At 35.2% G+C, this 14,802-nt stretch overlaps 1 protein-coding gene across 1 annotated transcript in view; it reads left to right on the top strand.

The window, feature by feature from the left end:
• The first annotated feature begins 1,987 nt into the window (after positions 1-1,987).
• The window catches only part of lrig2 (leucine-rich repeats and immunoglobulin-like domains 2), a 34,286-nt gene continuing 21,471 nt past the window's right edge, over positions 1,988-14,802 (top strand). The window contains 10 exon segments of the mRNA XM_056460443.1: positions 1,988-2,417; positions 2,420-2,576; positions 4,690-4,764; positions 4,918-5,052; positions 8,110-8,250; positions 8,458-8,601; positions 10,274-10,417; positions 10,569-10,712; positions 14,432-14,512; positions 14,597-14,668. Of these exon segments, the coding sequence (XP_056316418.1) occupies positions 2,396-2,417; positions 2,420-2,576; positions 4,690-4,764; positions 4,918-5,052; positions 8,110-8,250; positions 8,458-8,601; positions 10,274-10,417; positions 10,569-10,712; positions 14,432-14,512; positions 14,597-14,668 (1,115 nt within the window). The 5' untranslated portion in view covers positions 1,988-2,395.

Genomic DNA, 14,802 nt, shown 5'->3' with positions numbered 1-14,802 from the left:
TACTATTTTATTTATGTATTTTTTGTACAGAGTTGACTTTGACACCTTTATTAGTACATTTTAATTTTAATATTAACTCTAAACAATGAAAATAATGCACAATGTGATTAAATGGATGCCGATGCAATTAAAGGATTTTTTTTTAATAATTATTTTTTAGGGGGTTTTCACCTTTTATTGGGATATGATAGTGGAGGACAGACAGGAAAGTATTGGGAGCAAGAGAGATGTGGAAGAGTTGGTATAGGACCTCTAAGCCTGGAATCGAACTCGGGTCGCTGTGAGCGCCATGGTGCTAAATGTCAGCGCACTTAACCACTAGGCTATTGGTGCCATCGGATTTTAAAATATATGCTACACTCAAAAATGGCGTTTGTGGTTTGTTCAGACTACTTATTTAAAATGAGTTGAAACACAACAATTCTTGAGGGTTTTTGTCATCACTTGATTGTTTTATGTTCAATCCACTTACATTTTTAAAAACTAATGAGCTAACTCAATTTCTTCATGTTGTCCCAACACAAATCGACTGTGTGGAACTCAGCATTTTTTGACAATGTATAATTCAGTACAATCCATTAATTTTCCTTTGGCTTACCCTGCTGAAAAATCCAGCTTAAACCAGCCTAAGCTGGTTTTAGCTGGTTGACCAGCCTGGTTTTAGAGGGGTTTGGGCTACTTCCAGGCTGGTTTTTAGCCATTTCCAGCCTGCTCTTAGCTGGTCAGGCTGGAAAATGACCAGCTAAAACCAGCTAAAACCACCTTGATCAGCCTGGTTTAAGCTGGACATAGCTGGTTTTGGCTGGTCAAGCTGGTTTTAGCTGGTCATCTTCCAGCCTGACCAGCTAAGACCAGGCTGAAAATAGCTGGAAACCAGCCTGAAAATGGCCAAAACCCCTCTAAAACCAGCCTGGTAAACCAGTTGACCAGCCTAGGCTGGTTTTTTAAGCTGTTTTTTTTCAGCAGGGTAGTCAGAGGTTACCACAGTGGAATGAACTGCCAACTTAACCAGCATCTGTTTTACACAGCGGATGCCCTACCAGCTGCAACCCAATACTGGAAACACCCATACACATATGGATTCAAACACACTCATACACTACGAACATTTTATTTTATTCAATTCACCTGTACCGCATGTCTTTGAAATGTGGGGGAAACCAGAGCACCCGGAGGAAACCCACTCTAACTAATTCTGTAGAATTATATAGTTTTAAATAAAATGTAAAAAAAAAAAAAAAAAAAAACATAACAGCCAAGCAAACCTGGAAGTAAGCTGTAAAATAAGTAAAGTTATTTACGTCTCTACTGAAGAAAACAGCTAGCCTATAGGCTAGCTACTGAAGAAAACAGCTAGCCAGCTAGGCTGATTGGCTGGTTTTAACCGGTCAACCATCCTGGTTTTAGAGGAGTTTTGGCTATTTCAGGCTGGTTTCCAGCCATTTCCAGCCTGGTCTTAGCTGGTCAGCTGGAAGATGACCAGCTAAAAACAGCCTGACCAGCCTAGGGAGCCCAGCCAAAACCAGCTATGTCCAGCTTAAACCAGGCTGGTCATTCAAGCTGGTTTTAGCTGGTCATTTTCCAGCCTGACCAGCTAAGATCAGGCTGGAAACCAGCCTGGAATGTCCAAAACCGCTCTAAAACCAGGCTGGTCAATCAGCTAAAACCAGCCAACCAGCTTAGGTTGGTTTAAGATAAATAAATGAATAAAATGGTTGGGGAGATATAAATATGTCATAAGAATGATTGCACTTGAATAGTTTTTACTATGAACTCAATGTAATGCTTAACTTAATTTTTAAATGCTATGACACATGGATTTTCCCCTAAGAATTGCAGTTGTGAATTAAAAAATGGCCATTATAATTATCAAAGCATACAAGTAAAATGTTAAGAGTTTCATCTGAAAAGAAGTCAAGTTTGACGGACCATTCAACTGGCCAATGACTAAAGTCCTCCAGATCCACGTGACCAGAGAGGCGGATCACGTGTCAGCGGAAGAAGATGCTTTTGTTTTTCCCAAGGAAAAAAGTCGGGGAACAATGTTTGGAAATGTGATTTTTCAGTCATATCGCACATTTATCCCAATAGCAAAATCGCCAGTCGCATTCAGGACATGACCTCTCTGGAATATCTGAGCCCCGTTTTGGAATCTTGAAGCTTGTTTGACGCTCCGTTGGGAATCCTTGAAGCTGCAGAGATTGAAGGCGGAAGAAGGGAATTTCGCAGGGACGAACTGACTGATGGCTCCGGATTGATTCATGAACTCTTTGCAATGTTTCTCAGCTCAATTGGGATTCGTTTTAAATCATATATATGTTCTAAAACACAGATTAGTCTCTTTGTGTTATTAATGTCATAATTTGAGCCGAACGTTAGCGATTTAAAGCTCAAAATGGCGGAGGGCAGGCCCATCCCCAGGCCCTGCTCCTGCTAATAGTGAGTGTCGTGGGCCTGGACTCTTGCCCTTCTCCGTGTTCGTGTTCTGGTGGTCCAGGAGCAGCACAATTGCTGGATTGTAATAGGAAAAGACTGACTGCAGCAGCTCTGGAAGCTCCAGCCTGGGTCACCCATGTGTGAGTATCTATCTGTTGTTTACATACCCTGATGATGATGTTCAGCCTCCAGCAGTTTGCAGGAGCTGCACATGTGCACCACAGTAATAATGTACATTGAGTTAAAGTTGGTTTATATTCGCACATTCGTTCAGTGACAATTTATGACATATCTGAAATCACACGTATGACTTACAACATTAGCACTATTTATTTGACTGTTGTACTTTGCTACTAATAATATGATTTTTATATTTAGAATTTGCAAAGTATAGTTATCTGAAATGAAATTATTAAGGAGATAGTCCGAATGTGTGAATATAAAACAAACTTTACCTCTATCTAATATAATACTCACTGCTATTTAGAGAAAAATTGATAGTTTGGTCAATTTTAGTAATGTTTAATGTTAGTTGTTAATCAAATTGTGTTTTGCGTCATTCATTTTAAGCATCATACGATTTCTTAAAGAAATAAAATTAAAAACAAACTTTTTTTTCTCCAAAAATCGTAATTATACTGAAACAAAAACCCAAGTGTCATTAACATTGTAGAAGTTAATCTTTCCCTCCAATAAATTATTGTAGCTAATATGCCATTACACTTGAGTTTGATGCACAAGTTTCTATGACTTCCTCTTACTCATAGTAATTCATTAGAAATGAATAGTTTTTAAAAACTAAATAAAATGCACTGCTACTAAAGTAAATTCATGTTAAATCGGGTTAATGGTAATTTGATGATCAATTGTGTTAAAATTCTAATATAAATATTATAAAATGTAAATATCATATTTAGGCATGGGCCAGTATACGATTCTGACGGTATGATAACCTTGCATAAAAATTTCACGGTTTCGCGGTATTGTGATTACTGCTCTAAAATCTGTTCTTTTTAAAAGTCTGGGTAAAAAACAAAAACTTCTTTCCCATTTGAACACAATATGTTTTATTTTGAGAAACATAAAAATTTTTTTTGGTGCAGTAGCTGAAAATGTCAGGCTAAATTATGCAAATGAATCATTGGATTCTGCTGTCTTCATTTGTTTCAAAAACACAGATGTCTTTACTATTTAAAATTGCATTTTTGGATATCTTTTGTGTTGGAGATACTGTTGTCCTAAAAAAGAAAAAATAAATGTCAATAAAAAATGCATATACCTTAGGAACAGTATAGCAGAAAATTTGTACGGTTTTAAAACCTTGACTTTTCCAAACCGCGGTATACCTTGAAAACGGTTATCGTCCTATGCCTAATCATATATTATATATTGGTGTTTTGTTACAAATTTCATAATCTCACTATAACACATTAACTGGGACATAAAAACTTACTTTTTTGCTTAAATATGTTGTTATTTAACCAGTAATGAAGCGATTGTTCACCCCAAAAATGTTCTCTCTCTCGGGCCATCCAAGATGTAGGGTGACTTTTCCAATTAGAAACGAATTTAATCTGAAACTGTGGTCCTTGGTGATTGATGAAATGCAAGCTAATGACTATCACAAAAAATTGTAAATTACCCCTTTATTTACTCTCCCTTGTGCTGTTTTAAACCTTTATGATGTTCTTTCTAGTGTTGAACACAAAAGAAGATAGTTTCAAGAATGCTGGTTGCCATATATTAAAATAATTTATTATATGAATTTATTTAATATAAATTATATATATGAAAGTCGATGGGTCCTGGCAACCAGCATTCTTCAAGAAATCTTCTTTTGTGTTCAACAGAAGAAAGAAATTTTGAACAAGCGAACAGCGACTAAATGATGGCAGAATTTTCATTTTTTCGTCTCTTTAAGCGAACCAGTGAGCTCTTATGAAGGGCAAGAAATTGAATAGAATTAATAAAATTATTAATTTCACAGCCCATATAAACAGTGCTAAGTGTGTTCACAACAGGTTGCAGTGCGAGCTTTCTTTTACATAATAATGTGTATCAGGTTTTGATGTTTCTTTTTAAGTTGTTTTACTTGCAAATATTTGATTGCACTAGTTTCCATACTCCTTTTTAGTATGCGCGTACCCCCAGATAAGATTTAGCTCGTTATTTAGACATTCATTCATGTTATTTTGTCGTTTCTTTCTGGAAATTACTTTTTCAGACTCTAATAATTAACTTATTTGATTCTAGCTCTATAAATCAGAATGAACTTACAGCGGTGCCTTTTCTTGGAGACGCCTCATCCAACATCACTGTACTGTCACTGTAAGTTTTCTTCCTTCAGGCTCTTTATAGCTGACAATACTGTTTAACACTACACGGATTGCGTGATTTGTTTACTATTTTACATTTCATTAGAAGTGATAGGTTGTGAATATTGTTATGGGATGTCTGTAACCATCTGCTGTTTATTTTCAGCATTCATAACCGAATCTCTGAAGTGGTCGCAGAGCAGCTGTTGCCATATTCATCTCTGGAAAGTCTAGACTTGAGCTCTAATTCTATATCTGAGCTTAAAGCTGGATCATTCCCTCCCATGCAGCTAAAATACCTGTAAGTTTGTTCTTTTGCCAATGTTTTTGAACTCATGTATGTCAAGCACTTTAGTATAATGGCCCGTTTCCACTGAGTGGTACAGTGCGGTATGGTACGGGTGACCTTTATCAGACTTGCGTTTCCACTGCTGAGAGGGTACCAATGGTGGGCAAGTGGTGTATGATAGAAAGTTTTAGTCGATGTCATTCTCGCTCAAGGAAATGTCAAAGTAAAGCTGTACGGGTCAATCACATATCATATGAGAAGCACTTCTCACAAAGCAGATGCATTATACACAAATACTTGTGTATAAATGTTCGTTACTAACCTTTCTATGAACAGCATTTGATTATAACCGCAGATCAATGATATGGCGAAATAACCTACTGTAACGTCTGAAATTATATAAAATAAATAAATGCAACATATATGAACACGTGCAGCCTCTTACAGTCTCCGATATGTTACCAATTACAGAAAAACTACACACAACATACATTTAGTCCTTATTTGGGTTCAAAAACAACACGCAGCATAACCCACAGTCAGTGCAAATCTCTAATCTGTGTCTTTAATCTTCACCAGCACATGTAACCTCTGTTAGAAAAGTAATTCTGTTATTCAGAGTTCATAATAGTTCAAAATGTGATGATAATAGTTAAACATGGCAGTTTGTTCATGTTTTAGGTTGCAGAAAAAATCATTTCCACTATTTTGTTGAAGCTCTCCTGTTTTTTCGCACTTCTGTCTCATGTTTGTCTGTTTCTGAAAGGATCGGATGTCAGAAGCACCTCAATAATCATGTGCACGTTATTATTATCTGCTCAAGAAGTTTGTTATTTCAAGTATAGATATGCGGAGGGTGCAAGCGAGAAATCGAAACCGCTCGTGCTTTAGATGGTTCTTGTAAACAACTATGGGGCACAGGGTAGTTCTGCTCTTCTTCTTGGCTTTGTGACTGTTCATAAAGACGATGACAAGGTTTGATTAAGCTTGGGTTGACCATGGCTTGTTATCAAATGTATATATTATTACCGTATAATGTCTTGACTGTGTTTTTAAAAATGGCAGTTCCTTTGTTTTCTTTCTTCTGCTTGTCCACGAGCTAGTATCTACGTAAACCAATAGCATCCAGCTGTGCGTCTAGCTTTGCCTTTTGGTATTCTTTTGTTGTGCTAGGTACCCTTCCGAAAGGGTACCCAAAAAGTGGTACGAAACGGTTCGCTTTTAGGTAACTTTTGACCGTGGAAACGGCCATAAAAGCATACCGAACCGGACCATACCACTCAGTGGAAACGGGCCATAACTGAAGTGAACATCTAAGTATATTAAGAGAGCTTGTAGTGATCAGCAGGGCCAGCAGAATCTGTGCACATTTTTGCTCTTTTTGTTCAAAGTTTTTTATTTGAAAAGGACTTATGTTGAATGATTTTGAGAGTATAGTAGCTAAAAACTTAGCACATGAAAAAAAAAGAATAAACTTTTATTTAAGGGTTACAATGCAAATTTAATTAGAACTACTATGTAAATAAAGTAAGTTTCTCATTAAATATATCTATTAGAAGACAAAATACTGCTTTGTTTGTTAGACTTTTTTCTTTGTGATTAATAAATCATCTGTTGTTGGGGAAAGTAGTGCATTACAATATTGAGTTACTCCCAAAAAAGTAACTAGTTGCATTACTTAGTTACTTTTTATAGTAAGTAACGCATTAGATTACTTTTGAGTGACTTTTCCTTTACTTTTCCTTACCTTTGCTGAGGCCTTATCTCTTTCAGAACCTGCGTTTTATTATTAACACACTGCTTTAAACCTACAGTTAAAAGCAATGTGTTTGTACTTTTGTACCTTTTGACTTATTAGTGAAGTCAAATCACTGTCCATTAAGACAAACCTCTTTTCCTTTTCTTTCATGCGTTCAAAACAATGAGCGCATTCTCTCATTTTGGATATGCACATACAAATATGGTGGATGGAAATGCCAAGATCCACATTAATTTTGAAAATGTGCATACGTTTTTATGACTGAGTAGGATAAACTTTTTATTCAATAAGAAAAAATGTGCATAAATTGTGATGGAAACACTTTTTCGGGTACAAATTTCAGTATGCACATTAAAAAAGTCATGTGAGTTTGTTATAAAAGATCATGTGATGATAAAAATTAGTGTGAATGGACAAACCAGCAGGCTGAGCACATTGTAAAACATCTGAAGTGTAGTTTTGGTAAACCACCTTAGCTATTTCAGTATTAGTGTAATTTTATTATTAATTATGTCCAGAATTGTAAAGATCGTCTGTTCTTAGTGTCTCACGCCTTCAAATGCCACCACGCATTCATTGTGTGTCGGCATTCTTCAGTCTTCTGAGGCGCAAGTCATTTATTAAATAAAGTGATGATTCACGCAGCTTCTTCTACTGCAGCAAATTCAATTTTTATTTTTAATATTTGACACCAGTTAATCAGGAAGTGATTATTTTGTTCTTTGACTCATTGGATGGAAACGCTGCCTTATTTGCACATCTTTTATGTGATATTGCAGTTTTGCGCATAAATTTAATTAGCATCTTTGGATAAAAACATAGCTACTGAGTGTGTGATTCAACATGACTGTTCATTTTAATTGAGTTATTAATTAATAATTAATCGTCACAGCAGAGCTCACCATACAATACTACATAGCATAATTAAAAACTGTATTACATACAATTTGCATGCTACGTTACTTACTTTACAAACTGCATTGCACATAAATTATGTAAACATTTGCATATCATTGAATGATATTACTGAAATAAGCTTCAAAACTGAATAAATATATTTTTACACACTTAAATAGACTGAGTGAAGGGCTAAATAACATCCGTAAATCTGTGGATTTCTGTGGCTGCAGATTCTGTGTGGACCTACTTATCAATTATCAGTTGACACAACTCAAATATCATGATTAAATTGTTGCCTTGATCTTTGTTTTGTATTTAAATAATTGACGTTTTTGATGGATTGTTTTTTTTTTGGACTGCTTTTGACATTCATGAATTTTTGTCTGTTTCCTCTCTCTCCATCCTGACAGCAACCTGAGCAAGAACAAGATAAGTTCCCTGGAACCTGGCTGTTTCGGAAACCTCAGCTCACTTCTGGTGTTGAAGATAAACCAGAACAGACTCTCTCTGCTGCCCGATAAAGTCTTCACCCTCTCTCAGCTCCAAGTCTTGTGCGTATTTCAAGGCTAATGAATAGAATGTTATTGCAGCGCTCAATTAGATTGTATCTGACAGAATAACTGCTTGCTAAATGCTACTGATATTATCAAGCGAGGAGTTCATTTCCCTCGTTGTCTTTTCTCCATTCGATTGTCAGTGGTGCGGTTTAGATTTTCTCATTGTAACATGCTCCTCTTTACGACCGGGTTTTGTTTCAGAGAGTTGAGGCGCAACAGGATCCGTGTGGTGGAAAGTCTCATTTTTAAAGAACTGAAGGCTCTTAAATCACTGAAAATGCAGCGCAACGGCATCACAAAGTTGATGGATGGAGCTCTCTTCGGTTTGGAAAACATGGAGGAGCTGTGAGTCAATGCTTTCAGTAGATCATTTAAAATGTTAAGGTAAAAATACTGTTGTTTCCTCTGAGGAAATGGAAAGGGAATTCATTCAAACAAATATTTACAGTGTGAAAAATAAGTATTAAACACATCACCGTTTTTCGCTGAAAACGCATTTCTAAAGGTGCTGTTGACTTGAAATTTTTACCGGATGTTGATAACAACCAAGAAATCCATATATGCAAAGAAAACAATATTAATTAGTTTACAAATGAAGTTATGTGTAATAAAATGAAAAAAAAAAGTATTGAACACATGAAGACAGGCAGGTGTAGTTCAGCAGTGAAAGCCCAGACAGCAGCTGAAATCTCTCAATAGTTATTCAGCAATCCTCTGCCCTTCATCAATGTAAATGAATATTATCTGCTTCAGTCCAACATCTACATTAACAAGAGGATGAAGATGAAACCAGAGTGGACATTTCAGCAAAACAATGATCCAAGACACAGCCAAAGAAACACTCACATGTTTTCAGATAAAGAAAATCAAGCTGTAGAATGGCCCAGCCAATCACCTGACCTGAATTCAATAGAAAATACAAATTAAAAATCAGATTTGAAAGACGAAACCCACAGAACCATCAAGATTTTTTTCACTCTGTTGAAGTCTGTGAAAAACTCTCAGCTGAGCAACACATGGGACTTTATTCTTCATATGAGAGGCATCTTTAAGCTGCCATCACCAAAAAAGCCTTTATATAAAGTATTGCATTTCAGTAGTTCAGTACTTTTTCCTTGTGTCATTCCTTTGTTATTACACAACTCATTTTTTCAGATTTTATTTATTTATTTATTTTTTTATGTTTGTATTGTTTGGGGTTTTACCAAAATCTGGTTCAATTCCATGTTAACAGCTCCTTTAGAAATATTATTACCAAGGAAAAACATGACGTTCAATACTTATTTTCCTGTTGTATAAAAATTAAATGTCCGAAAAAAAATTTAATTTATTATTTTCTTTTCTTTTTTCTTATTTTTTTCTTGTCTACACACAGTTGAGGGCAAAATGATTCACCCTCCTGTATACATTAAGTATTGTTTAAAAGAGCAAGGGCATTTTCAGAGTATTTTTGATAATATTATTCTCCTGTAGGCTTATTTGTTTTGTTTTGGCTGAAATAAAAGCGGTTAATAATTATTATTTTTTTTACTATTTTAAGGTTAATATTACTAGCCCCCTCAAGCAATACATATTTTTCGATTGGCTATAGAACAAACTCTTGTATTCAATGACTTCCCTTATTAACCTTAAGGTAAATACTAGTATCTTAAAAAATATCTAGTAATATATCATGTACTGTTATCATAGATAAGATAGATAAAATAAATCAGTTATTAGAAAATAGTTATTAAAACTATTATGTTTAGTGTTGAAAAACCTCTTTTAAACAACTTTTGGGGGACTGTAAAGTAATTTAAATTTAACAGAACTAGTCATTCTGAGCTCCAAACCAGCTTCAAACAAGATCATTTACAGTAAATCTTTTAGGTTTTTTCTTAAAACCAGTTGAATTTTACCTAATTTTCTTCACCTTAAATTAGATCTAGCGAAGTTATAATTGAAAGTTTTTGCTCCATATAAATCAAATGACTGATTTTATGATTGACGAATGTTCTGTTGGTGTGTTTTTCTTCAGAGAATTGGAGTACAATAATCTGACGGAGCTGAATAAAGGCTGGCTGTATGGACTTCACATGCTCCGGATTTTGCGTGTCAATCAGAACAACATCGGACTCATCCGAGCTGATGCCTGGGAGTTTTGCCATCGCTTGGAGGAACTGTGAGTGACCTTTGCCCTGAGTGTAACCTTTTAATCCGAATGCTCAATTTCCATGCATTCATTTTTTTTGACTCTAGAACTACTCTTTCTTTATGTGGTGTTGTATTTGATTTCTGACACTTAATTAATGTGTATTTTTTTTGTTTCTCAGGGATTTGTCCTTCAATCACTTGAGTCGTCTGGAGGATTGGGTGTTCGCTGGTCTTAGTCTCCTGCAGAGTCTCAATTTAGGGGACAATCAAATCTCACACCTGGGAGAAGGAGTGTTCAGCAGCCTGGCTAATGTCCGCACACTGTAAGATTACCCACAAACCCCTGCTGTCTTTCATTGACCTTATTTTTCATGTACGAGCGGGTGCAGCCATTGTAATCTTTTTAACTTCCGGTCTTATTCACTTCCATTGATTTTTAGATGTTAAAAACAGCTCATTATGTTGCAAACATTGATATTTTCTTATTATAGTATTCTACTTGTTATCTATAGTCATGAACCAACTTGATTGTAAAGCAACTAGTTTGGCCGTATTTGGCCGTTTATTAATACTAGTCATTTCTCTCATAGGCCACTGAATCAAAAGTTCTAAAATAATCATAAAAACAAGCGCATTGCAGAATAAGGTCAATATTATACAGATGGTGTTCAGTAACATTGAGGATCTGATAGTCTCTTTCCAATAGTTTTATCTGAGAAAAATAATTTTATGTGAACAAAAATATTAGAGTTGTCACAACAAAGCGGTAAAATAAGTTAGGGTTAACTTTACTTTTTAACTTGACAATTTTATTAACCCCCCCAGTTTACTGCTTGCAAAGTAGTATTTGCCCAAAAAACAGTTATAATAATGATGATTATAATGATTAAAGCTTTAATTTCAGAATAAGGTCAATATTATACAGATGATGTTCAGTAACATTGGGGCTCTGAGAGTCTTTCCAATAGTTTTATGTTTAGAAAAAAAATCACGTGAGCACACCGGCGTTGTCACAACAAAACTTTAAAATAAGTGCCCACGATTCTTAAAAGTACTTGAATTTCAAACATGAATTGAAGACCTGGAAAGTACTTGAAAACAAACACAAGCTTGAATTTTAAGTTGATGATGTTATAACAATTGTACTGGGCTGCTTTCAAAAACAGATTTTTTTTTTTTTGAAATTTTGAAATTTAAATCTTATACAAATACAAAGCACTATGACAAATAATGCATTTTATCAATATTTCAGAAACCACATTTGAATATTACCAGTAGTGAATTAAGTTTATTGTATTGTCACATTCAAAACATCATCATTACGATGACATTTTAAACAGCACATCACTGGAAAACACCCATAGACACTCATTCACACACATACACTACAGGCAATTTTATCTTACCCAATTCACCTATAGCGCATGTCTTCGGACTTGTGGGGGAAACCGGAGTACCTGGAGGAAACCCATGCGAACTCGAGGAGAACATGCAAACTCCACACAGAAATGCCAGCTGACCCAGCCGAGACTCGAACCGGTGAACTTCTTGCTGTGAGGTGTCAGTGCTACCCACTGTGCTACCACGTCACCCTAGTTTACAACTTGCAAAGTAGTATTTGTAAAAAAAAATAATAATAAAAGAAACGGTAATAATAATGATGATTTTAAAGGAATAATTACACAGTTGTTCTTCCATATATTAGTTTAAACAGAACTTTAATGGAATTTCATCATGCCAATTAAGTTGAAAATATTTTTGACTAAAATGTGTTTTAACTATTAACATGCAATATGGAAAATATCTCATTATAGTAATATTTTATAAATGTAAATGTTTAAATTAGCAATAATTGCATTCAATATTAGTCAAAATTGAATGTTACATATAAAAATGTATACTTTCTTTTTTTTATATATATATATATAACAACTCCATTCCCCAACAATTTAACCCCTTACAGATGAGGAAATTGGAAAAAAAAATTAAATAAATAAATAAACAATATATCGAAGTAATAAAAAAAAAATCGAAGTAAAGTTACTTCCAAGAGTTACATTGTAGTTGCATCAAATTACATTAATAATAGGCAGGGCTTGACGTAAACTTTTTTGATCACCAGACACTGTGGCTAGTAGATTTCCATCATCACTAGCCACTTGGCATTTTCACTTGCCACAATTTTTTTGTTGGGAAAATATATTTATATGCATAAATTTGACTTTGACATGCTAAAATTACTTTATTTAGATTTTGTGTTATGTCCACATACCTCCTCAATTATTTTACTTTTTGTATGTGTTGTATATGAGCTTGCTCAATGTGCATGAGCAAATGGGTTGTGTCGCATTACAGTTAGTTTTTATTTCACATGACTTTCAGGGCTCAGAATTAAGGATTTACCAAATTATCTGTGACCACACCAAACATAAATAAATAATTATTTCTTAGCCACAATTTTTTAATGTGTCAAAACAAGCAAAATATAGCCATATACATCCACTTTTCAATTTAACAACAACAACAACAAAAAATTTGACTTTTAAAAAAAGAACTATTGTCATGTATCTAAAATATGTACAGTAGTCTGTCCTGGCTAAAGGTCCCAGATCACCAGTTAACTACACATAAACAGGGAGTTAATCTAATATCAAAGCAATGCTATTGTAAAATAAATGATAATTAAACCATATTAACAAAATTAACTGTAAGCAAAAGAAAGCAGGTAAAAAAATACCGTGAGTGATAATAAAAGGATGATCACGCGCACATGGTTAATGTCAGGCCTTTTAATAATCTGTTGAAGGAATAATTCATGAAAGCAGTGACTGCTGCTGCTTATAAAAGAATTTGTTTTTTAATCTCTGGCTCTTGAAAGCAGCAGGACTGTGGGTGCACAATTATCGCTTTTTGTCCAGTATATTTCAAAGAGAACCGATCCCATCAGTTGCATTTCCTCTAGGTACGGTTTGCTTCACGCAAGTGCCAGTGGCGTGCACTTTTTAACAGTGGCGAGCGCTTTATAACAGTCTTGCGCATCACATCACATAGTATGCGCTAGTGATCATCCTCCTAATCGGTATTCACCTTTTTTTGCTCACGCGAACACAGTTATTTTTCTCAGTCATGCTGCTTCTCGATTCTAAGACCACATTTGCACATATATTGGGCCATCTCTATTATCGTACCCTGCTTTTAAGAAAACTACAATGTAAAAATTATTGTCAACCAGCCAAAGGGGCTAGTGGGAGTGTCTGTCTAACCCACCACAGCTGAAATATACCTGCATTTGGCAGGTTGGTGGGTGTTAATGTCAAGCCCTGATAATAGGTTAATTAAACTCTAAATGTACATCTCTAAAAATCTTGTAATACTTCATTTGTAGACATGCAGTCATTTTTACATTATATAGACTTGTTTAAGTTTCTGAACCTTTGGAAGACCTTCCATTTATATGTTTTTTTTTTTTTTTTTCTGTAAAACTACTGATTTGTCTGTATTTTATCTCATTACATTTAAAACCAATATGTGCTCTCAGATGAATTCAAAGCAGGTGTGTTAATGTGTGTACAGCTCCTCTAGAAAATAGATGTAGATTCTAGCTATATAATTGCTAACATGCAGTCCATCCCATTCGTTTTGCCCTGTATGAATCCTTTTAGTTTAGCTTCTGCAGTTCAGCTCACCCCGTAGAAAAAGCACATTCAAACATGCCCGTCCCTCATACCCACCGCTCTGTCCTTTTGGCACAGTTGTAAAGAGATGTCAGCCTTTTACAGCCAGCAGTGCGTGAAGACACTCTCACAATACTCCCACATACCAGCCTGTCCATACAAAACCTCCTATTATACATGAAACGCATACAAGCTGCTGTAGAGACCTACGACCTCAATTCTATGTATGCAAAACTGCAATTTCTCAAAGAAAGCAGGTTGCAGCTCTGACATTTTAGATTAATCACAGGAAACATGTTCAACGCTGCAGCGGTCGGATGTTTTGCTATAATTCTGATGGTTGTCTTTTGTTTGTTTGTTTTCTCCAGGAACATTCGCAATAATGAGATATCCCTTGCCATCGAGGACTTCATTGGCATGTTTGTGGGTTTGAAGAGGCTGAATTCACTGTAGGTTTTTTTTTTCCCTGTTGGTGGATATGAGCCCAATTTTTTTTATTGTACTTGACATGAGCATTTGTGTGTGTTTTTCAGTGTTTTACAGAATAATAAAATCAGGACCATCACTAAGAGAGCTTTCGAGGGTCTGATGGAGCTAGAGCATTTGTGAGTCTCTTTTAGCCTTCAGTATTTCTTTATCTTTCATTCCTGATCTCACAAATCCAGAAGTTATGTGTACACATCAAAAAAGAATTCAACTGGAGGACCTTTTTACCTTTTTATTAAATGTTTAAAGGTGA

The sequence above is a fragment of the Danio aesculapii genome, chromosome 6 (assembly GCF_903798145.1).
Source record: "Danio aesculapii chromosome 6, fDanAes4.1, whole genome shotgun sequence".
NCBI classification, from domain to species: domain Eukaryota; kingdom Metazoa; phylum Chordata; class Actinopteri; order Cypriniformes; family Danionidae; genus Danio; species Danio aesculapii.
This window is presented reverse-complemented; position numbering and strand designations above follow the sequence as displayed.